We start from the raw sequence: 25,580 nt of genomic DNA on the forward strand, positions 1-25,580 counted from the left end.
AAACCTTTCCTCCTTTGTGGATTATGTAGCCACACCAGATCTCCAGTGGTGAATCCACCTTCAATAGCCTTGATGTCGTAGCGCATTTTCATTCGGTCACTTGCTTGCTGCATTTGATTGCGTACCTTGTCATGAATGTAATCCAGCTTGTTCCTTAATTTACTAACGTAGTCCTCCCCAGCTACGTCTTCTCCAGGCTTACATCCAAACTCTAAGTCGCAAGGCAGCCTTATTTCTCGGCCAAACATTATACTGGATCTAGTTTCCTTGGTAGATTCTTGAACCGAAGATCTATATGCCATGGTGAATAGATGTAAATATTCATCCCAATCCCGCTGGTGATCAGAAACTACTTTGGCTAGATGTTTTCCCATGGTCCGATTCATTCGTTCGACCATGCCGTCTGATTGTGGATGAAGAGGTGTAGTCCTTGTTTTGTGAATCCCCAATTTGCTGCATACTTCTTGGAATAACTTCGATTCAAAATTTCGGCCTTGATCACAATGCAGCTCCAGAGGTATTCCAAATCTGCAGAAGAATTCTCTGACCAATTTGTCAGCTACCGTACTTGCCTCTTGATTAGGAATACCGTAGGCTTCCACCCATTTCGTGAAATAGTCCATCGCTACCAAAATGTACTTGTTTCCATGGTCTGTTTCGGGTTCCATTATGTAGTCTGGTCAGAATGTCTGTCACACGGCTCTTCGGCACAATCAACTGAAGTCTCTGCTCAGTTCCATCTTCATTTTCCCAACAACGTTTCAGAAGACCTCCATCAATCTTCAGCGTTTCCCATTGTGCCCAATACGACTTTATATTCTGGCTCAGTGTGGATACTTCTTCCCAAGTAGGTCGTCTACCGCTCTTCTTCTAACTCAGGATTACTTTTAAGTCGTTATCTTCCTCTTGTGCTCTTTGAATTTCTTCAGGTAGCCAGTCGTCTTCGATTACGGTGGTCCGCCTTAAATCGATCTTTTCTCCCAGGCGCGAACAATGGCTGCAATTCTCGGGACAAGGTCTTCTTGATAACGCGTCTGCATTGCGATGGCTAGTCCCCGCTCTATGTTCAGTGTCAAAGTCATACTCTTGCTGCCTCTCAATCCATCTAGCCACTTGTCCTTCCGGGTTCTTGAAACTCAGGAGCCATTTCAAAGCAGTATGGTCCGTTCTTAGTAAGAATTTCCTTCCGTACAAATATTTGTAGAAATGTTCTACGGACTTGATGACTGCTAAAAGTTCTCTCCTGGTCACGCAATAATTCCGTTCTGGTTTGAACAACACCTTGCTGAAGTACCCGATGACTCTTTCCTGTCCATCCTGAACTTGCGATAGAACGCCCCCAATGGCTGTATTACTGGCATCGGTGTCGAGCACAAATTTACCTTCAGCCCTTGCGTAACTCAGAACTGGAGCTGTGATCAGAGCCCTTTTCAATCGTTCGAAGGCTCCAGCGCAATCATCGGACCATATGTACTCCTATCCATCTTCCGTCAATTTCGTCAGCGGCTTGGCAACGTTGGCAAAACCAGATACAAATCTTCTATAATAAGTGCAAAGAAGAAACTCCGCAACTCACTCTTGTCTTTCCGTTCCAATACTGAAGGCAGTCTTTTCTTTGTCTTTTGGATCCAAGCCAACCTGCCAATATCCACTCTTCAGATCCAAGGTGGAAAACCAACGTGATCCCGAGAGTGTATCCAGGGTATCATCAATTCTCGGTAAGGGATAGCTGTCCTTTTTCGTGGCCTGATTGAGCTGCCTATAGTCTACGCAGAATCTAGTGGTTCCATCCTTCTTCTTCACTAATACAACGGGCGATGTCCAGGGGCTATCGGATGGTTCGATTACACCTTCTCTCGCCATGTCTTCAATAATCCTTTCAGCTTCTTCTCTTTTTGCCAGAGGAAGACGTCTAGAATGCTGTCGGATAGGTTGTGCATCACCAGTATTGATTTTATGCTGCACAACATCAGTCTTCCCTGCTTTTCCGTCCGTAGAAAAAAGGTCGGAGAACGTTTGAACCAATTTTCTCACTTCGAGTAGTTGGTATCGGTCGAGCTCTTGACATTTTGAAGTGAGGAGGGACACCAGTTCTTCGGAACTCCTTTGCGATTTTGAGACTTCTGCAGTACTTATCCCACCCGAAATATGGTACACAGGTACACCACGTCCAATCAAGGTATCCTTCTTCAGGGTGACTGGAAACATGTTGACATTTAGCAATCGGATGGAAATGCTGTCTCTTACCCTTACCAAGGTCTTCCCAAGTAATAGTCCTTTAGCTAAGGTTATATCGTCAGAGGGCTCAATTACTCTCACGCAGCCACACCTCGTTACATCGTCACATCTACCAGTCACTATGCCTTCAGTTCGCCCTGGTAACGTGATGTCCTCGGTCAGTCGAATCCGATATATCTTGTCCTCCACATCATTGAATGGAATCTCTTCACTTCCTAGCCGAAGTACATCACTCTTCATATCCAATTGGCATCCAAGCTTCTTAACAAGGTCCAATCCCAGAATAACTTCTTCCGTGATTCCAGCTACCAGAACTTCGTGGCTAACTGTTGTGTTTCCTAATTCAATAGTGGAGACGATCGATCCATAAGTCGGTATTTCTTGTCCAGACGCAGTTCGAAGTTTGATCCTAACTGGGCGAATCTCGAATCCTTCAGCAATTTCTGGACGCACAATGGTTTTGGTCGAGCCAGTATCTACCAGTATTTTCACATTTCGATCATTTATCTTTCCGGGGATAACTATGCTTGATAAATCCTTGGACATTATTCCCCGGATTATCACTTCGGGGGCATTTTTGGCTTGGGTCGATTTATGCCCCTTATCACCGACCCCTTTTAGTTTCCCTGCTGTGACTCTTTTTCCAATTCTGGACAGTTTCGCTTGAAATGCCCACTTTTGTTGCAGTTCCAGCACACAGTATCCTTTTTCCTAGTTTGTGATATTCTGCGGATTTCTTCTCTGACAATGTCCTCAATAGATCGGTCTGTTTCTTGGACTTCTCTTACACGAAGGTGTCCTCTATGCGACGCTTGCTTCGCTGCCTCTATTTCCAAAGCCTGGGCTAAGGCATCATCTATGATTGTAGGGCGTGCTAGTCTCAGGGCTTGTTGTATTTCACTATCCTTTATCCCATCCACGAATGTCTGGATTGATAGCTGTTCCAGGAAACTATCTGGAGCAGATGGATAAGCCAGCCTGACTAATCTCGCCACATCAGCTTCAAACTCTTGGAGATTTTCCCCTGTTTTCTGCACTCGGTTCTTTATTTTTGCATGGTATACTTGTTGTAGATGAGCATCACCATATCTCATCTGAAGTTTCGATGTAAGAACTTCGTAACAGGCTTGTTGGCTCTCCGGGATCGTCTGCAGAATGTTGAGTGCCTCTCCTCGCAGAGCTATAATTAATGCCGTGGCTTTTTCGTTGTCGTTCCAATTGTTCACCAGGGCAGCAGCTTCAAACTGTTTTTGATATGTCGACCACGGTATTTTTCCATCAAAAGTTGGAGGCTTGATCTTCATTCTACTACATTCGCCGTCATTTTCCGCTTTCGCTGTGCTGTAGGATGTTGAAGCCAGAATATCTGTTCTGTTTGACATTCTTTTCAAGGAATCTATCAATTTGGAATGATGTTCAATTATTCCTGCCATTTCTTCAAACTTTCCGTTAACCTTGTCAAACTTTTCATCAACCTCGTCAAATTTTCCACTGACTATATCGAATCTCTCGTCCACTTTATCGAATTTTTCATTTATGGTTTCTCATCCAATTTATCTGTAAGTTGACCCACCACATCGTTACAATTTTCCCTAATCTGGTCAATTTTCTCATTCAATTTCTCATCAATTTTCTCATTTAATCTTCTGGAATTTTCTTCCATTTGTTCATTCAACTTACATGAGTTCTCGTCCATTTTCTCATTCAACTTACAAGAGTTCTCGTCCATTTTCTCATTTAACTTACAAAAGTTTTCGTCCATTTTCTCATTAAAATTTCGAGAATTTTCTTTCCTTTCTTTCGTTCATCTTACTCAAAAAGTCCATTACCGCTTGAGTCTCCATTGCGTTCTGTAATCTTGTGGTCACTGGCATGAACAAATAACCGAAAATATTTATTTAATTCGAGCGATGTTGAACCTCACACGTGACACCAATGTAACGTTTTCTTCGCTTGATTAAAACGTCCGACTTATTAAAATTATTTATTTACACTTAATACACTTATAACTCACAAACTAACTATTACACTACTATTTATTTCCACTCTTGTTTATTTCCACTAGTCGCTTGCACTGTAACTGTACTTGTACTTGCCTACCTGCTCCTCCGCTGGGCTTATACAGAGTCTTTCACGAGGAACCTCACCCATATTTATACGGGAAACTACTGAACGTATTTTCATGAAATTCAGCACTTATAAGTATTTCACGATGCTGATGAAATCTAAAATATTTTCAAGGCATGAGCACCTCCGGTTTTTCCGGAAATGACATCAACTTCCGTTTTTCAAATTAGAACACCATTTTTTTATTGCAGAAATAGATTCCTTAGAAAACTTCAAGTTATTTTGATGTAACATTTTTCAGTTTTGGTTGGAAAATTGTCTCTGAGCGGGAAAATTCGAAAAAAAAATCGAAAATAGAGCTCCGCTGAAACAAGAATAACTTCGAGGTTTTTGGATGGAAAATTTTCATTTTTGGGATTTTTCAAGAAGTAAGATTGATGAATCCACTTTAAAAATCGAAATCGCGATTCATGATAAAGGGGGTGAAAAAATCGCTTTCAAAGTTAGGGATGACAAAATCGTGAAAAATCAATTTCTTCAAATTAGAACCCCATTTTTTTATGGCAGATATTGAATCTTCGTTAAAAAATAATGTGAGTGTATGCATCACACCCTTGCCCTAAAATGGATATTTTCTGAGTTATTCACAAAAAACTGTTTTTCGTCTTGAATTTTCAGCTATTTCTTTTCCCTTCACGCCAAAAAGATGAAATTTTCAGGAACTGTTATTTGAACCATGCTGTAGATTTTTCACCCCTTCTTGAAACCGACTTCAAGTTACTATTAGGAGAACCATGGCAAACTCTCGCAGTTATAACTAGAGAAGATGCTCAAAGTTTTGACCGTTAATTTCTAGACATTTATTTATACGTCTCAGGAATGCTTCGTGCGTTGCTCTTCTTATTTCATCGGGAGGAAGAGATCTGCAAAAGTGTTTAAAAACCAAATTGGGTTTCAAAACTATGAATCTAAAAATCTAAACAAACCTGAACGCATTTCTGACTCGTTCTATGCAGTCCTCTTTATCAGTCAGGGGAGTTGAGTAGACAATATTTTTTATCCTACCCCAAACATAATAGTCTAAAGGAGTTAAATCGGGAGAACGTGGTGGCCAAAGATGTGGACCATTGTTCGCCAACCATCGATCTTCAAATAGCCTGTAGAGGATATTTGACACATTGAGTGAATTGTGTGGAGGCGCGCCATCTTGTTGATACCATAAGTCATTATGGTTCTGTACTAGCGGCTCAATTATTTGAGTCAATATGTCAGAATATCTATCTCCTAAGGGAGAACATTCTTTAAATAATGCAAACATGTGTAGTGTTCTATCTTACCAGTTAAAGTCCCATCATAAATGTGAACATCGAGAATTGCATTATTTTTGATGGCGCAAAAAACATTGAAACTCCAGGTATCTTGAAAGTTCCATTGTCTGAAGTGGTGGTTGTTCTCTTCATCCCAATAATGACTGTTATGCCTATTGAAAGAACCATTCTTTGTGAATTTAGATTCATCTGTCCAAATTATACAGTCCAAAAAGTTTTCATTCTCTTGAAATCGAATCATCATAGCTTCGCAAAACTCTGTTCTCCTGACGAAATCAGTTTCCTTCAAATGCTGTACCCTATTGAATTTATATGGGTGCATTTTATGTTTTTTTAATATTCTCCAAACACTCGATTGAGATAATCCCAGATCAATCTCGGCATCTTTGAGAGAATTTTGAGGATTCACACGAAAATATGCAAGAACTGTAATTTCGTTGTTCTCATCTTCTACTACACTTTTTTCTCTGTGTATAGTTTTCTTAACGAAAGATCCGACATTGTTTGTCATGGTTCTGTTAATGGTATCTCTCGTTGGTCTGGGTCGGTCAGGAAACCTCTCAATGAACAGTCGAATCGTTCTATCTACAACTTTATTACATTCTCCATGAAGTAGAATGAGATTTAAATAATCTTCATTGGTAAAATTAGGCATAGTGATCGATTTTATAACTTAATACGAATTATCACCAAATTAATAGTAAACACAAAATGCTACTGAATAAAGAGGAATTTGGCAGATGTAATTAATGATATTTATCATTAAAAAAAAAAGAATGTAAAACATGGTAAGTTTTTGCATATGGTTCATAAGGAATTATTTATTTATCACTGGAGAGAAAACCGATGGCCGATTAGTTGAAATAAAGAGGTTTCCGATACAAATTCGAATCAAAATTCGCCATCTATTTAGGAACAACCTGTAACTTTTTTCTCTTGCATATTAGGGTAGTAAAATCTAAAACATGGTTTAAGTAACAGTTCCTGAAAATTTCATCTTTTTGGCGTGAAGGGAAAAGAAATAGCTGAAAATTCAAGACGAAAAACAGTTTTTTGTGAATAACTCAGAAAATATCCACTTAAGGGCAAGGGTGTGATGCATACACTGACATTATTTTTTAACGTAGATTCAATATCTGCCATAAAAAAATGGGGTTCTAATTTGAAAAAATTGATTTTTCACGATTTTGTCATCCCTAACTTTGAAAGCGATTTTTTCACCCCCTGTATCATGAATCGCGATTTCGATTTTTAAAGTGGATACATCAATCTTACATCTTGAAAAATCCCAATAATGAAAATTTTCCATCCAAAAACCTCGAAGTTATTCTTGTTTCAGCGGAGCCCTATTTTCGATTTTTTTTTCGAATTTTCCCGCTCAGAGAGAATTTTCCAACCAAAACTGAAAAATGTTACATCAAAATAACTTGAAATTTTCTAAGGAATCTATTTCTGCAATAAAAAAATGGTGTTCTAATTTGAAAAACGGAAGTTGACGTCATTTCCGGAAAAACCGGAGGTGCTCATGCCTTGAAAATATTTTAGATTTCATCAGCATCGTGAAATACTTATAAGTGCTGAATTTCATGAAAATACGTTCAGTAGTTTCTCGTAAAAATATGGGTGAGGTTCCTAGTAAAAGACCCTGTATAGGCGCCAGAAATATTCAGGTACCTTCGCGGTTATTCGAGAAGCTTTCGCAATTTACTTTATTGCTTCTTCGGGGTTTCTACAAAATAAAATTTTCAGATCGAAACACAGTTGCATACCATTACCTCCTGAACATGACCGAAAGTGAGGTTAACTATGTGACCGACTTCAACAATAATTCTTTTTGCGGACGATACATCCATAGCAGTACGAGCGAAAAGTATAGATGATCTCATACGAATTTGTGAAGAACTTATTCTGCGATTTGAAGCTTGGTGTCGTAAAAACTCGCTCATTATGAACTCCAGTAAGACTCAGATTATAAAGTTCCAGAATCGTGAAATGGGACAGTCTACACCGCTGATTATTAATATGTCGGGCGGCAGTATAACAACCGTAGAGTGTGTGAAGTTCCTTGGTCTTTACGTCGACGGCTTCTTAAGATGGAACTTTCATTTGGATCATTTGTGTAAGACTCTCAACAAATCCTACTACGCACTACACCGATTAAGAGAGTCACTTCCAATTGAGACCCTCATCAGCGTGTATTACTCTCTGGTGTACAGTCATCTGAACTACAATGTTCTTCTTTGGGGAGCATCATCGGAGAGTAATCGTGTATTCGTCACGCAGAAGAAGATTATTCGCCTAATATTTGGTCTGAGGTCTAAAGATTCTTGCAGAGACGTCTTCAAGAACTTTCAAATTTTAACGTTGCCGTGTATATACATGTTGAATTGTCTGTTGTACGTGCGAGCTAACTTATCCAAATTGGAGAAATGTTCAGACTTTCATGATTATAGAACAAGGCATGGCAATTTATTGAGTATACCAATGCACACAACTTCCAAATTCAGGGCATCACCTAAATTTGCCGGAATTTCTCTTTATAATCATCTACCAAGCAGATTTAAAAAGTTGAATGATAGACAGTTCAAGAAAGAAATCAAGGTGCTATTATGTTCTAAGGGTTACTATGAGCCAAGAGAATTTTTTTCAGATCAATTAAGTTGATAGTTGTATTAATATTTGTGAATTTTCTTTTTTTTTCTTTGACCTGTCCTATATATCGCTATGGTATCTGAAAGGATTAATAAATTATTATTATTATTATTATTATTATTATTAATACATAGCATACTTTTCAGACCATAACATCAACATACAAATTAATAATAATAGAACAAATGAAAAATAGGGTGATCAAAATCTGCCATAGCACATTTCAGAAACAAGGTTTAAAACAATTCTATGAAATATTGGTTCAGAATTCTTATCCACCTGGAATGATTAAAAAGCTATTATATTCATCAAATACAACTTGAAATGAAAATGAACAACAAAAACCAACAACTATTATTGAAGCCATGTCTGTTCTCACTCTGATTTTAAAAAGTGTTACAGAGAATTCCCAAAAAAAGTTTGAATATTGATTCGAGTTTTCATCGGAAACTTTATCATTTCTTGCTCTGCATGACGATATTTCTTTACTCAAGTCTGCTCTACGTTTGTTTTCGCGTCTCAGAAATGCTTGATGTTTTGCTGTTCTAATCTCATCAGTAGAAAGTGTTTTAAGTTGTGAATTTATTGAGAGGTTTCTATGAGTCTGAACTAACCTAAGTGTTTGCAATCCCCCCTGTCAGTTGGTGAACATATTTTTTATCCTAACTTAGTTTGTTGGCAATATATCTGCTAAACGTGGTGGCCGGAGATGAGAACCATTGTTTGCCAGCCACCGCTTTTCAAAAAGTTTATAGAAACTATGACATCAGCGTGCCAATTTGAAAAGGTACCACCCTGATATCACGGCCCCATGCAAAATCGGAAAAAAATGCAAAAAAAGGTTTAATTTGCTTCGTAGAGAGGCATTTCCGACTGTTCTAATCAATTCGTATCAACCCTGTGAGCGTGATGACAACAACCCCTGAAATCTTAAATGAGAAGGGGGGGTTGAGTAGCACCTTGTTTTGAAGGTAATACGATTGCCTTTTCAAAAAGTTCGTATACTTGACATTTTTGGTAGTACACCAATCAATCCTTAAGTGTGAAGTTTGATCATTTTCATCCCTATAATAAAGAAGTTTGTTAAAAAACATCATTGACTACAAAATAATCCTAAGCACCAAATGGCCTATCCATTCTTGACATAAAAAAATCAAACTACCCTCATAGCTGGTCACCGTTAATCAAATAATTTACTTCGCTTATCGCTCCTCCTTTACTTTTGGGACGATTTACGCAAGTTAACGTTAATCGTTAACACCATATCAGAAATGCTCTTCTATATTGTTGCGTTCAAGATCTATTTATGAGAATTGTTGTTTAGGGTTATAGAAATTAACAGTTTAGGAACAAAATAAAAGAAGTGTATAATCAGAGTATGCAATTTAAATCATTAAATCTAGGTATCTGGCTCTGCAATATAAACATCCTTCAACATATCGATGTTCATGAAGGGCAATGTCATATTGACATTGATACTTTATACTCGCTCTGTATTTTTACCGGTGAAATAGTTGTTGTATATTGTATGCGATAAATTTAAATAATTGTCATCTTTAGATCATTTCAAATACATCCAGTTTGAACCAGCGTGCATCATGACGAGGACTAAAATTTCTTTCGTGAACCGAGCAGGTTGAACGGATGATTTTGAAATCATTTGTCCAACAAATGGTTTGATTGGAGTCAATTATTATTATTTGCGTTAAGGATTCGGGTCACGAATGAATACGGGCAATTTATTCGAGTCTCATTATGTCTCAAGTATTCAAGGTGAAATTTTACGATTAAAAATACATAAATATTTGGATATATCCGCCATAAACCTTATTCTGTTTACTGAAATCGGAATACCTCTGTGATCAATAACATGAGTGTATTTACCTTGAAAATTAATTGATGTATGGAGAATTTAAAAATCATTTAATTGTTAGAAATATTGTGGATAGTTCGTAGCATGATTTATATTTCACTAAAAATGATCATAGAATGAAAAAAGAAGGCTATATTATTGCCCCATTCGGTGAAAAATGTCGAAATTGAGAAAAGTATGTGTAATTATAGGATGAAGTTAGTCCTATAAATAAGAAAAATAACACGGCTCAACACGAATTTTGACTTTGATTCTTATCAAATTTCGTACCCTCTTGGGTACGAAATTCCGATAGATATCTGTAGTTGGAGGAAAAATAAATTTACCTGAAAAAGTTTGCTTTTGTATGCAGGAGAGAGGTTGATCAATATTTCAGAAAATATTAAATTCAAATTTTTATTAACGATTAATCGGAACAAATATATTTATAAAAAAGTTTTATATTTTTAAATTGTAACTCGACTGCAACGCCACTTCGGCCCTACCAAGTTGTAAATCTAAACCATCAGAAGTAGTTGGGGAGCCTAAGAAGGAAATTCGGGATTTACTCGAGGAGATATTTCAGAAAAATTCCTTGTTATCATCTTCAAACTGTCAGAAGAAGAAAATGAGTACGTAGGAATGTAAATGAAAACATGGCATTGCCGAATTTTTCTCATTATTTAGAAACGTACACGATTATATGAAATGGCTCATTTCGATACCAACTGACAGAAAAAGACTCAATTTTAATATTAGTTCAAAACTTAATCAATAAAATTCCTCTGAATTATTCACAATTTTTTTTTACAATAATTTTTTTTTACAATAGTCATCACAATCATCTTCTTGTTCGAACCCTCCAACAATCGTGCTGAAAATGGTGTGCAATAGGGTAACAACACTTTCTCAACATAACCAATTTCAACAAACTGTCTCAATTTTCTACACTGTTTTCACCCCCAATGACATCAAAATATGCACCCAGTTCCCATCTGTTCTGTCAATGGAAGTCGATGTGTAAGACTGTTGATCACGAATTTTCGAGATAAAAGTCAATCTTGAACTTCCCTGAGGAACATCAATCGATTTCAAGCGAGTGACCGGTCATTACCGCGGATATGGTTTTGCCCATGGTTATGTTGTGGTTGTGGCCCTTCATAGGGGTAGTTCCGATATTCCCGAACAGTATTGTCAGTATTCCTAGAGACCCATGACTTCTAACCCTACGTCAATAATCAGTTAGTTTAACCCAGCTCTCGAGTATCGTAATCGTCGGTCATCTGCGGTATAAAATAAGTTCATGACGTCATATCATATAGATCAACAATGACCAAAAGCGTTCGATTACAGTTGGTAATTACCTATTATTACCGGTTACTCGCTTGAAATCGATTATTACGATCAACTAAAAATAAGTACCTATGATCTAAAATCTAAACAATATTCTCTGAGGATAGAACAATTATTTTAAACGCTGTATAACTATTGTCAGTAACAAGTTATCAATTCATTCAGAGCGAACTCTTAATATAACTGTGAGGTTTGGGTAAGAAAAAGTTAGAATAAACCGTAATTGAAATTTTATTACTAATCCAAAAGTGTAATGAAATATAGGATGTCTCATTTCTCATTTGAAATAACAAAGCTTTTTTTGATTCCGGATACTTTAGCAGATACCTGTGATTCGTTAAGTTTTCATGAAAAAGCCTCATTCGGTTAGCTTTATATATTATGTCTAATCGTCCTAATCGATACTTGAAAAATATTTTAACATTCGATTGGATGTCTGATAACCCACAATTGAAGAGCAAAAGTTTCCTCAATATACATATTTGCCTCAATTTAAAAAATCATAATCATAAGTCTGCTATGTCAGCTAGGGTGGTGAATTATAGGTGCATTGTGTTTGTTGATGTGTGTTCCTTTCAAATAGCCCGACCGTACTTCATGCATCGTTGAACGTTGGTAATTGCGACATTTACGTTATCAGCATTCACCTAGTATACCCGTCCTTCTATTATGAAAACTATCTACACTTTGCAAATCGATTTTCAATTTATCTTTTGTGGGTGGAAAATTTATATCGAGGTCGAAACAGTCACTTTGATGGATTGAGAGGGAGGGGAAAAAGAATGCGTAATTTTCTATTTATACGTTTGGGGTTTAGGGTGTTCGTTGATTAATTGTGGATATTTTGGGTTGGGCTGAATAAATTTGAAGTCTCTTTTCAGGAAATTATATTTTTGTAGTGCCGATCAATAATTGAACACGAAAAAAAAAATAGATCACCGTAGAAGGTATCCCAAATTGATTGATTTTGGCTTTTTCTGGTACTTCTAGACTAGAAAAACTAGGAAAAATTTTGAAAGGAGTCTCGGGGCTCCATTTTCGTGAAAAGTCCTTCAGTGGAAACCTTCGAAAATGTAATCCCCATCAAAATCTGATTTATAATTCAAAAGTTATGTAAGGAAAAACACACATTTATTTGTGCATTATTTTAGGAAAAGCAAACACTTTTCATTACCATTATGATGCAGCAGCTACTATCTTTTAATATGGCTCTACTTCTCCATATGGATAAACGCTAATCTATCCCTTCAAGGTCTGCAGAGTTTTGTTGTGATAATTTTTAATTTTTTTTCCAGGAACTCAAAGATTGTAAAAGCCAAATGACCGACCTCACAAACCAATGGTATCAAGCTATACGCATCTCGCCAGACCAATCAGATGAAGAACAGGCCAACACTCCTAGATCCAGTATTTCAAGCATTATACGCTAAATATAAATTATTTTAACCTTTAACTCCCCACTTCATATTTTTGAAGATATATTGAAGAAATCAACCTGTATATTGTTGAGAAGATAATATGAAGCACAAAATTGTCAACAAAAAAGTGTAAGTTTATTAAAGAATTTATTTTTAATTTGAACTGAATAATTGGCTGTTACTCCAAAAATAGGTATGTGCATAATTTTACGTTTAAAACAAGAATCGAATGCTTAACTGATGAAAAGTTTGGAGCGGTTGGAATTTATAAAATTGGGTCCTTTGTATTTCAAGAGTTTTTCGTATTTAGACTGATCAATCAACATAAAATTACTCATGATTAAAGCGTTTCTCGTTTGAGAAATCCCTGATTGAACTCAATGAAGATATTGCAAATCAAAATTTTACTGAGTTCACATAGAAGATATTTTGCCATGTGCCAAAACTACATATACAGTCAATATCGAATATTCAAAGGAATGCTTGCAAAACTAATATGTTGTTATGTCTTCATGAGTGTTTTTGACTTCATTTGGGATTTTTCGTTGCTAAAATAATAATGTTGATTTTATGAAGACTTTAATCATCAGTATTAATACTAATCTAGAGACCATTTTTTCACATTAGGATTCTGGGACGATAATTGGAGTTATTCATATAGTGAAATAATGATTTGGAACTACATATTATTTGTGTTTGGATCAAGATCCTGATGCTTCTTAATTTAGTTATACAAATGTAAAACTTGCATATTTCGACTGTTCACATTCAAAGTTTTGCTTTCATTAGTATGCAATATTTCAATTTGATAATGCAAAATCAACTTGTTTTGAACACGTTTTCTGAAGATTCAAAGGAAATCAATCGTAGTTCATATATAGTCACTATAATATATTTTTTGTTAACTAAATTATGACTTTTCGAGTTTGACTCTTAAAGAAATAAATTATGAAATGTAGTTTCTTTGTAAATAAAGTTGTTCATTTTATTTCAAATTTAGTTGGTACTTAGTGTAAATAAATAATCAATTTGCTTAAAGTGCTCGTGATGAAATATTTTATTTGTGTGATAACACTGTGATTTAGTTTCAGTTACGATAAATTCCTAGCTGTAAATCTGTTATAAAAATAAAATGTATGAATTGAATACATTTTTTTATTATATTGGTGTTCCATTGATATAAACCGGGAGGTTCTAATCATAGGGCGTGAAATTTGCTCTCCAATCAAAAAGATATATGGAAAGGAGGTGCAATTCAGCAATTCGTCGAAAAGGTGATGACGTAGATGGTGTCAAACTGAATTGACAGAACTGGTATCGTTAGCAGGGGCATAGCATAGATGCGTTCTACGAAGCTACTAGATAATTGAATAATCTAATATTCGAGAACCTAACCTAACTCTTTATATATAGTTTTAGTGTCTGAAATATGTATAATGAAATGAAGGTTTTAGCGGCATGCAGACAGGAATTGAATTCTGAAAAAAGTACCACCCAGAGCAGGAAAAGCGAATGTTGATCCCCTCCACCTATAACATTTCCAATCGCTTTCGAACGCCGCAGTTCGGAAGTGATAATACTAACACGTGAATTCCTAAGATAGTGGTTTCCAGACAATGCAGATGGATCCTCACGTCAGCCCGGGTAACTCAGTTGGGAGAGTAATCGAGGGGTCGTAGGTTCGAATCCTGCTCTGGGTGGTACTTTTTTCAGAATTCAATTCCTGTCTGCATGCCGCTAAAACCTTCATTCTTTGTATATCTTTGTATCTCTGAGGTAGGCGTTCACAACGCTCAAAACGTACCTATGGGCGTTCCACTAAACGACCACGATCGTTCTGTTGGGATCGAATACGTCATGGATGACGTCATGGTTTTCGATCACGACGACTCATCTCTGCCACAGAACACACCCATGACTTACTTTATGATCTCTGCTGGTGGGTCGAAGTGGTCGTTTGAAAGAGCGTGGAGCCAAATTCGAAAATGGACAAGTGTACGATAGAGCGCACATGATGTTTGATATTCTTGTACCGGAGGACTCGAAAAATTTGTCAGAATTATTGCAAAATACTTTTCTACCACTATACTTATTTGTTTCAAAATATTGTGATGATAAAAATCCAGCATTTATTCAACTTCTAAAAATTTTATGAACTTCGTGTTTCGCATTGCAGTAGCACAAGCATTTTCCAGCTGTTTAATTCTTCTTTTAATTTTTTATCGAGAGGCCTTTTCTGACTATCCAAGAAGGTTTGGTTGAAAATATAGGTTCTTCATCACTTTTTGAGGAGAATCATAAACAATTTATATGTTCATGTTCCCTCAAGCTTCGCAGGACGAATTTTCTTCACTTCACTTACTTTTTCCAAGATGGTGGTGAAATGGAGAAGACTTGAAAAGTAAAATATAGTTCAAAGCCTTCCTTGGAGGATTCTCAGACAGACAAAAAATTTAAAAAGTGTTGTTTAGGTTTAGTTCTAAATAACCCAAAAAAGTCAGGTATAGGGAACTCTAACGATTTGTCAAAATCAGCTAGAGCTAAGCGTTCGTTGCCGTGGGGCACACAAGCTTTTCCCTCCATTTATTCCCATGCTGTTTTGGTCGAGTATTGTGTTTTGTGCATGTTTTTGGAAAGAATGTTCTTCTCGACGTTAGATTACAGTGATAAGACTATAACTTTATCAGAAATGCCTCTTTATAGTGATAATAAAAAACTTTGTGTGCCACACGGTAACGAACAATCAGCTGATTTTGACAAATCGTTAGAGTACCCTATTAGAAAATTAGACACACATATCCCAAGTTTGTTTATTAGTAGAGATTTCGCTATTTGTCATTTTTGAAAACGGAATTCTCCGTCGCTCACGTACCGTTCCACTAGCCTATACCGTTTTGAAGCACTGGCATTAGTGGAACGGTAATTCGGGAGGTCGTGGTCGTGACAGAGATATATCTATATCTCTGGGTCGTGATCGTTGTGAGCGCATAGTGGAATGCACCCTGAGTGGAACGCATACCTTCAACAGTAGTCTATGACCATTTAATGTTATGTATCTATGACGATTTGAGGAAGCCGAAACGAAAGTGAGGTTATGTAAGAAAGAACAACAATCACAAGCATTCAAGAATATTTGTAATTGTTTTGCTTCTTGAAGTACCTTGATTTTATAAAAATTATAATATTTACGAAAATGGGAATCGATCGCACCCCTTGTGTCTTGAATGAAGAAACAAGAAATTTAGTGAAACAATCGAAATTGTTAGTTGTTGGTGCTGGTGGCATCGGTTGTGAAATCTTAAAGAATTTAGCGTTATCTGGATTCACCAATATCGAAATAGTGAGTCTACCTAAGACTGAAGACTATTTTGAATACAAATTCAATTTTTTCAGATCGATTTAGATACAATAGATGTTTCGAATTTGAACAGACAGTTCTTGTTTCGTAAGGAGCATGTAGGGAAACCTAAAGCGGTGGTTGCACGGGAAACGATCCTAGGATACAATCCAGACATAAATGTTAAAGCATATCATGACAGTATTACTAGGTAAAGATAATATGCATTCATATTATAACTTGCTCATCAGTTTCTTTTTAGCCAGGAGTATGGTGTTAATTTCTTCAAAGAATTCAATGCTGTTTTAAACGCTCTGGACAATAGAGCAGCAAGAAATCATGTCAATCGTATGTGCTTGGCTGCAGACGTACCTCTGATTGAATCTGGGACATCAGGTTATTCTGGCCAAGTTGAACTGATAAAAAAAAATGTAACTCAATGTTATGAGTGCCAGCCAAAACCTGCTCAGAAGACTTTTCCTGGTTGTACCATTCGTAACACTCCTTCAGAGCCAGTACACTGTATTGTATGGGCCAAGCATTTGTTCAAGTAAGGATAACATAGGTTTTTAACATTTTTAATCAAACGATATGAGACAGCCTTGCTCAATGTCGTCTTACAAATAATATTTCATTTAACATTTCTTATAATTTTGAATAGGCCTCTTCAAAGGATGATGAGGAACAGTTTTTTGAAGGTTTCTTATGAAAAATATAGAACTCGTGAGATGTGGCAAGCAATATGCCACCATTCAAATAAAGTTTATGGGTCCCAACCTCAAACACAATTTTATCTGATTTTATAACTGGTACCTGTCTTTAATGATATAGCAAAGGATATTTTACATATTGAAGCTGATAGTCAAAAACTTAATCTTTCAGAATGTTTGGAAATCAGTGTATGTAACATACACTGTATGTGTATGTAACATAACTGCGAGTTCATGTCCATGAGATTGTACAACTCTCTTCCTTTGTCCATCAAATCAATTTGTGAATTCAAGAATTTTAAAAGACAAGCATGGAAATTCCTGTAGGAACTTCAGCCATACAATCCAAAAGAGTACTTTGAAAGATGATTTCTAATGTGTGACGTATTTTTCTTTCATTGTGTGAATGTGTATATACTTGCAATAATTGTAAAAACAAATAAATGATTATGACTTTAGCCTGGCGGCTTTCACACTCCTGTCCAGAGGAACATTCACTTATCCCAGATATCTCAGATGTCTCAGATATCAAAAGGATTAAGCTCTGTTGGAGCCCTTTGCAGGTTTTCAGGCCCATGGTGGTGGTCGGATTCAGGCAGCTCCTCGGCTTCTGCACTTCACTAGCTGCACCTCCTGTCGAAGCAGACGGTGTTCCTCTGCATTCCCCACGTACTTGCGTACAGTTCTCGCCGTTCCCAGCAGTACCGCCTTCTGCATGAGTCTATAGATATTTTCGTCCAACTGAAGTTTCCTCAAGTTCTCTGGTAGTTTCTTCGGTATCAGGCCTGTAGATGAAATGACAATAGGGATGGTCTCTATATCTTTCAGCTTCCACTGTCTCCTGGTTTGTTCTCTGTATTTTGAAATTTTTTCGGTGTGTCTATCTAGAAGATTGTTATTATTTGGAATCGCCACGTCGATGAATAGTGCTCTGTCTTCATCCTTGAGCAATATGAGGTCTGGTCTATTGTGAGTTATTTTCCGGTCTGTGAGAACCATGCGATCCCAGTAGAGCTTGTAATGTTCATTTTCCAATACAGCATTTGGATGGTAATTGTAATAAGGAACCTTTTTCGAACTTAGAAGTTGGTGTTTTAATGCCAATTCTTGGTGAAGAATCTTGGCAACAGTATCATGTCTACTCTTGTACTCCGTGCCCGCGAACTTCCGACATCCCCGGTGATGTGCGGGATAGTTTCATGTGTCGCACAGCCATAACGACAGCTATCGTCCTTCACTGTGGCATACTTGGCGATATATTTCATATCAATATCAATAGTTCTTTGTCGGAATCACCTGGTCCTGGATGGCGAGGATAAGCCCTCTGTCTCGGGAAACAACCTTCCGGAAGTCAGCCAGTAGTTCGACGCAGATATGTCGATGTAATCATGGTTGGCCTCGTTCTGGTGCCTTCCATGCAAAGGTTTGCATGCAGATTCTGCATTTTGCTTTCTGCAGAGTGTTCGACAGCTTCCGAGTGTAGTTCTTGTTGTAGTTTTAACGGAGTAGAACAATCAGCAACACAAACTATTCGATGAAGTTCCTTGCAAAGGAAATATATTCGAAGTCCTCCAATTTCCTGGGACATGCGGTTGAACAAATCAATAATTCCTCTACCCCAAGATGTCGTGGCAGCTCTGTCCGTTCTATTGAGCTTTTGGGGTGATGTTTATTGAGTTAAGTCAAAATCGTTCTTATTTTTTTCTGCTGCTAAATCGGTGGTGGTCTAAGAGATGATACCGAATGAGTAGCTCAGCGCCGAGCAAGCGCAGGTATTAATCGCTTTTATCAGATTCTTGCTGTTAAAACCAGTTCTCATTATCCTTCTCAATCTTCGGGTGAACTACATACTCCGTTAATTCTTTCTTCATCTGGCTCTGATTGATTTTCCTTGCCTGTTTTATGCTTAAATACTTGTATGTGTCTCCTTCCTTTAATACTTCAATTTCTGCATCTTCCTTGAGTTTACACGTACCATCTTCTATTTTTCCTTTCGTTATGTTCAGCACTGGACATTTTTCTAGTCCAAACTATTTTTATTATTACACTGATGTAATAACTTAACGACGACGATGACCTCAATAGCTCCCCATTTTTCAATTTATTTTGAATCACAATCCAATGTCTACAGCGGCACAAGGAACCAAAGAAAACAACATGTTCTTTCAGCGACGTTTCGGAAAATTTATTTCCTTCTTCAGGCACATCAGAATAATATTGACTATAGGGAAGAAATATACATTAGTTACATGAAAAATAGGTTTAAGCACAACTTAACAGACAGATTCAAAAATCAGGACAACTTAATTTCGAATATTTTTGTTCAATTAGTATTTTCGTCAATTTAGTTGCTAACATAAAAAATGAAGATTCAATGAAAAACTTGTTGAAATCTAAGGGAATGATATTTTTCCAAGGCATCGGGGAATATTATGCAGTTATAGAGAGTTTCCTTCGCTTCTTTATTTAAAGACAGGTCCTTAAATTGTTACCTTATCTGTAATTGCTCCGAACGTTCCGGAACCGTTCTAGTCCGATTTGTCATCATGCTCTAAATGTTTTGGAAACTATAATTACCCATTCTAGAGTTTTAGGAGAAAAATTGAAACCTTCTCCTACCTGAAGATGTTATTGTGATAGCGAAACACTTGTCTGGTTTAACAATTTGTTTTTGTGAAAATGATGTGACCTGATTTTAGATCAAATATAATGGTAATCTTTTAGTTTTTTTTAGCAATTCCCTGAAAAAATTTCTAATCAACATTTGAAAAATATATGTATCTTGTCTTAGTTATGAAGCGATAATATTACCTTGTCAACGAATAATACCACAAGCACTTTCAGTACAGTCTCACAGTTTTTTTACACTTTTTATAACTTACCCCTTATTTTCTCAAATATCCCCAAACAATTATTCAGATAGTTTCGAATGTACTGAACTATTGTAAAAAATAACGGCTCAGATATTTGTTTCTTGTTGCCAGCGACACCAGTACTTCTGTTCTTGAAATTAAATGAAATCGCATCGTACTTCAAGCGATGATAACTGCGTCATCTTAAATATTCCATGTTGTAGGCGATTTCTGGTGAAATGATTTATTTTGATTCGGTCTAGCTTCTGTCAAAAAGACCCTGTATCTAACTTGCTCAGTTTTATTCTTCTTAATAATTATCGAAAGAGAAAATCTAGAAAATCTGTATTTTTGTCTTTGAGTCATGCATTATAAGAATATGTTCTTTTATTTTCAAATCTACATAGCCAACTTTTTGGTGAAGAAGATCCAGATCAGGATGTTTCTCCAGATTCAGAAGATCCTGAAGCCAAAACAGAAGGTACCCATAGTATGACTGAATCAGGAAATGTCAAGAGAATTTCTACCCGCCAGTGGACCCAGGAGGTTGGATATGATCCTTCTAAGCTTTTCAATAAGTTTTTCTTCGATGACATTCAGTATTTATTGAAAATGGGTGAGTACTACTTCATTGAATTCAAATATTGCAAATTTTCCAGAAAATTGCGCAATGCCGTTAAAGTCAAGCCATACTCTTTTCCTTGAACAGCTGATGATTTTGTTGATCTTTTGTGGGTTAAGAGTCTCAATCTAGTGCAGTGGGTGGCGTTGGAGTTGAGCTTTAATTAGAGATTCTCAATACATATTGCACCAATGTCAATGCAATGGTTTCAGAAAATTTGTGGAAAACTCGAAAACCTCCAGTGCCCTTGAGTTGGACTGATGCAAACAAAGGCGATGAGAAAATGGAAGTAGATGAAGAAGACAATGTTAAGAATACAGATATGAAGGTGTGGTCTATTGAGAAATGTGCCCAAGTTTTTGCCAAAACTGTAGATATCCTAAAAAAGGAATTGAGCGGTAAAGATTACTTGCTCTGGGATAAAGATGACAAGCCAGCTATGGATTTTGTTACTGCCTGCGCAAACATCCGGAGTCATATATTCTCCATACCCATGCAGTCCAGATTTTCTACAAAATGTAAGTTTCATTCAGATTACCTTCAACCTATTCTTAATTATTGTATTGAATTGCACTTAGTTTCTTTCCATTCATTGTTTTTGAGGATTTGAAGCAGGGAATCTTCTTATTTTTAGAAAATATACAGGATGTTTTCAAAGATGATTTTTTTTCATAGGAAGTAAAATAAATCATTTGACCAAAAATCGTACACATCAAAATTCAAGATGGTAGGGGCATCCCTAACCTCCTATATTTGAAAGTAATCCAGTGAAATTTCAAATAGGGGACTGATAGTTCCCACTGTTAGATCAGATGATTCGTTACTAGTGCAGTAGTTGTCAATTATGCTTCATTTTTACTCAAATGTCTCCAGAGAAATTAATGTAATGAAAGAAAATGAAGAGTCGAAATATTTTAATTTTGAAAGGAATAGATTCAATGCCTTATTTTGGTGGAAACTCATTTATTCAATCACACTGCAAATGCTCGACTGGTTTCGGTGAGTTATTACATCACCATCTTCAGGAGCCGAGTAACAGGACGACTGCATCGAAAGGAAAAGAAAATTAGATGGAAAAAAGCACTACAAGAACCTAACTTACGATGCATCAGTCCTGTTATAGCTTTCCAAACGAGCAGAAAAAACCGATGGCCACAAATATTCGTCAACATATAAAATCATTACAATTTAGAAAACTTCAAATCAAGACTTTGGAAAACTTTCAAAAAAGATCTTCAAGCAGTGTGAATATAAACAAAACAACAACAGCGCGCGCCCACACACATTAAGACAGCTGACAGATTGACGTAGCTGACGGGTGGACGTAGCTGACAGGTTGACGTAGCTGATAGGTTGACAAAGGAGAATCGTCTCCCAGTCAGCACATAGACGGCGTCGTAGGTTTTCATGAAGATAATTATTCTGCAAAAATGTGTATTTCCTATTAAACAAATCTCTTTGACCTTGAAATCAAATTCCAAGGTCAGATTAAATGTCTGCATATGATGTCCCCCCGAAGACTAAGACATTTTTGTATCCAGGCTTTTCCCAAGAAGTAATTGCAATTTCTTCTGAAATGGGTCACCCTGTCAAAAAAAGCCTCACCTTTGAAAAAACTAAACATAGCTACACCGACTTACTTACTTGAAAGAAGAGATCATTGACCCTAACTCTACCTGACAGGAAAGAAGATGCAACTCAATTCACATTCTCAACCCCCTCAGTGTGCAGGAGCGCAGAATGACAGCCTAAACTAAGATGTCTAAAAACATGGTGTATTCTGTATTCACTGATTAGATATTGTTTTTCCAACTTCCAACACTGTAGATAGCGCTATTTAAAAATTGACAGTTGTCAATGAGTAATGTATTAGTTTCGAGAAAGGGAGTAGAACATACATTTATTCAACATGTCGTTCAGGTTTTTTGTATGGAAAATCAAGAACTACAGCTAAGAATTCGGTGTTGTTGGACTATCATCCTTTGTTGTTGGAATTCGAGGCAGAACCAAATCAGATAAACGAACATTCGGGACAGATACAGCTAAGAGTTTTATGCAACTTCAGCGATATTTAATCAAAGGAACTGTATTGAGAATACGTAATGTGAACTGTGAGCATGTATAAGAAACAGAAATACATGAATCTATTCGAGCCTGTTCTTCAAATATTCTTCACGAGTACAGTGAAAATTACGTTTCCGTCAACTGATTATATTGGATATTTCACCAATGAAATATCTGCAGATTCGTTTTTACAATGAAAACTTAAGTGTAAATATACGTTAACAGCTGACAAAATAGTCCACTTCATTTTTTTTTAGATTCGTTGATCGATCGGGATCACACATTACTGTAATCTGAAATCGATATCAACGCAGAAACAAATAAAACGAGAGAGTATCATTAGACTTTCTTCGATAGAACAAGGATAGAACATGGTGGCGCCGCAACGAAACAAATCGTTTAATTTCGATTTGGTTTAATGTCATTGCATTCAAAAATGGACGAGTGCGTACACCATGTTTTTAGACATCTTAGCTAAAACCGTTTCCTGCAATCTCAGATTTGGAGCGCGTGGATGAACGCTGCCACTTTTACTCTGTGGGTCGTGAAGGAGAATTGAGTTGGATCTCGTTCCCTGTCAGGTTCATCAAATCCGTTCCATTTTCATAGAGATGTAAAACCCTCACGAGGCCAAATAAAGCCGAAACATTAGTCAGCATCTACGCTTTCTCAATGGAATGGATTTTCAGTTGATGGGAGGTGGTGGTTAGCTAATTCGATTTAGATCTAAACATTTTTTGATATTTATGTATCTGAATTAATTTCAATAATTATTATTCCCCCCTTAATTTGAAAGCTCATTCATTTTTCCAATTGTCATTATGTTTTCTCTTTGTGATTTGTCGGAAGAGTGATTGGGCTACAATATTGCAGTCTTGTCAGGTGATGCATAATATGCGAATGCGGGAGATCGACAGGCTAAATGGAAGCCACAAGAAAATATGTCTCGATATATGTTGTAATTTTATGTGTATCGATTTATTGGCTCGCCGTCTTACTGACCTACTTCGTACTAAACTACTCGATAAAAAAAACATAATTTTATTTTTTTCAGCAATCGCTGGTAGCATAATTCCTGCTATTGCTACAGCTAACGCCATCATAGCTGGTTTGGTTGTTTTGCATACATTCAGAGTCTTACAAGAGCAATATGAGAAGTGTCCATCAGTATACCTCAGAAGAAAATCCAAATTCTCCAAGTTTGTCTTGGCAGCAGACAAAGAAATTCAAAAGGCTAATCCCTTATGTTACGTGTGTTCACCCAAGCCTTTCGTTAATGTGTTTGTTAATACAAAAACCATGACTGTGAAGGAGTTTGAAAGTGAAATTCTGAAAAAACAGCTGAACATGATCGCTCCAGATGTAGTTCTTGACGGCAAATTTGTGGTTGTCATTTCTTCAGAAGAAGGAGAAACAGAAGTGAGTAGATTCAATTGAGAAGTTTTTTTCAGCAGACATAGAATATACTGAACACATTTAGTTGAGGTCACGTTTTCGACCTCAATTTTCAAAAGATGGATTCATTTTCAAGTTATAAGTGAACACTCATTTTTCTGTTCATCAAATTAGTGACTATTTCGTAAAGTTTCAGTAATATCTGAAAAAAATTTAACATTCTACAGTCTACATTTCTTTCAGTCCACACCACTTTACTGATATATTAACTTTAATTTTTTTTGAGTGTAAATCCCAAGTTTCTTACGTATTTCAGTTCCATATTTTTAAATTTTTTGGATTCAGAATAACACCCTTCATCTTGATGACGAAAACCATAATTTTGCTCGAACGAATCAATTGTCCGTATTCTTTTCGAAAATTTCCGCGATTGTGTTCTTTACCATGCCATTTTTTACTATTAAATCGAGGGATTCGATCCTATTTGAAAAGTAATAGATTTTCTCATATTTTTCTAGACAAATAATACAAAAACTTTAGAGGAGATGAGTGTTGTTGAAGGTTCAATGTTGAAATGTGACGATTTTCTTCAAAATTATGAACTTCAAATAGCTATCAATCATTATGTGGCAAAAGACAAGGAAGATCCTCTCTACAAAGTAGCAGTTAATCCAGAAGATTTGAAACCTAAAAAAGAAGAAAATGGTAAGCACCCAGTTTAAAAATATCGTCAAGAGCATTTTCTATATGTTTTCTTCTAATCTCACAGGGTCTCAAGAAAATGATAAGCCAATGGATACCGATAATCATCAGGATGACTCTGATGATGAACCTGTTTTTGTGGAAACTGTAGCCGAAGATCCCCAAGAAGGTTCGTCGACGAAAAAGAGGAGGCTCAATCCGCCCGAAGATAGTGACGATGACTTAGTCATTCTTGATGAGATAATCGAATAATTGTATAGTTTAGTAACTTAATTTTTATGTTCCCCAGAATTCTAAACGATGTAAGCATACATTTTTGTAATAAAGTGTTCACATTTTTAATGAATTTTTTCTTATTAATTCCCATCAGTGAAATATTTACTTGACTTCTGAAGATCCATAGTATCATAATATCGTCCTGGCCGACTGGAGTACAACTGGCGGCGCGAAAGCCCCTGTTAAGACGAAACCGGAGCGGAGAACCAAATCGGATCTGTAAACCTATAACATTAGAGACTGAGATCCGTCTCCATTTTCCGATAAATAATATACTATATTTGTTTAATATAAGCAAATGTAACTGGCTGGAAGACCTAGGTCGATAGCCGTTTGACTGACTGGTCAATAAAGTTTTTTTTCTCTTTTCTCTCTTTCCGATAAGTAAAAGTCTTGGTTCTGGCTGGCGAATTGGTCAGGAACATGCGTGTAGAGACTGCTATTTCCATCTATAATACTGTACTTTTCTTTGGCTGATTTCAGTTTAAATTTCTTTCGATCGGTAGATTTATGATTTTGCATTAGCGACTCTTGTGTTCCCTACTTCGGATACTGAATAAATTTGTAAACTCGGATTTTGACTTTCAATAGTTGTCGCTAACACCCTACACCCTAGATAACAGTGAACTTTGTCTTTGACTAGAAGCCGCCAGGGTAGGTTTGCTATCTCCCGTATACAGAATAGCTGACACTCTAGAACTCCAAGGAAAATAC

At 36.6% G+C, this 25,580-nt stretch overlaps 2 protein-coding genes across 2 annotated transcripts in view; both read left to right on the plus strand.

Moving 5' to 3' along the window:
* Nucleotides 1-14,054, plus strand: part of LOC123311552 (sodium/hydrogen exchanger 8) — a 29,596-nt gene extending 15,542 nt beyond the window's left edge. Inside the window, exon 3 of the mRNA XM_044895591.1 lies at nucleotides 12,786-14,054. Coding sequence (XP_044751526.1) covers nucleotides 12,786-12,920 — 135 coding nt within the window. The 3' untranslated portion in view covers nucleotides 12,921-14,054. The remainder of the gene's footprint in view (nucleotides 1-12,785) is intronic.
* A 1,908-nt stretch (nucleotides 14,055-15,962) lies between these two features.
* Nucleotides 15,963-24,932, plus strand: LOC123320723 (SUMO-activating enzyme subunit 2). The gene is made up of 8 exons (XM_044908130.1): nucleotides 15,963-16,248; nucleotides 16,302-16,456; nucleotides 16,508-16,795; nucleotides 20,215-20,423; nucleotides 20,642-20,947; nucleotides 23,548-23,912; nucleotides 24,407-24,593; nucleotides 24,658-24,932. The coding sequence occupies exons 1-8, from the start codon at nucleotides 16,102-16,104 to the stop codon at nucleotides 24,840-24,842; spliced, it is 1,842 nt and encodes a 613-aa protein (XP_044764065.1). The 5' UTR covers nucleotides 15,963-16,101; the 3' UTR covers nucleotides 24,843-24,932.
* The last annotated feature ends 648 nt before the right edge of the window (nucleotides 24,933-25,580 follow it).

The sequence above is a fragment of the Coccinella septempunctata genome, chromosome 1, assembly GCF_907165205.1.
Source record: "Coccinella septempunctata chromosome 1, icCocSept1.1, whole genome shotgun sequence".
NCBI lineage: Eukaryota > Metazoa > Arthropoda > Insecta > Coleoptera > Coccinellidae > Coccinella > Coccinella septempunctata.

Coding starts and splice junctions, on each gene's coding strand:
- LOC123320723 (XM_044908130.1), top strand. CDS start 16,102: ATGGGAATCGATCGCACCCCTTGTGTCTTGAATGAAGAAACAAGAAAT. Junction 20,424..20,641: donor TCAGTATTTATTGAAAATGG/GTGAGTACTACT, acceptor CAATGGTTTCAG/AAAATTTGTGGAAAACTCGA. Junction 20,948..23,547: donor GTCCAGATTTTCTACAAAAT/GTAAGTTTCATT, acceptor TATTTTTTTCAG/CAATCGCTGGTAGCATAATT.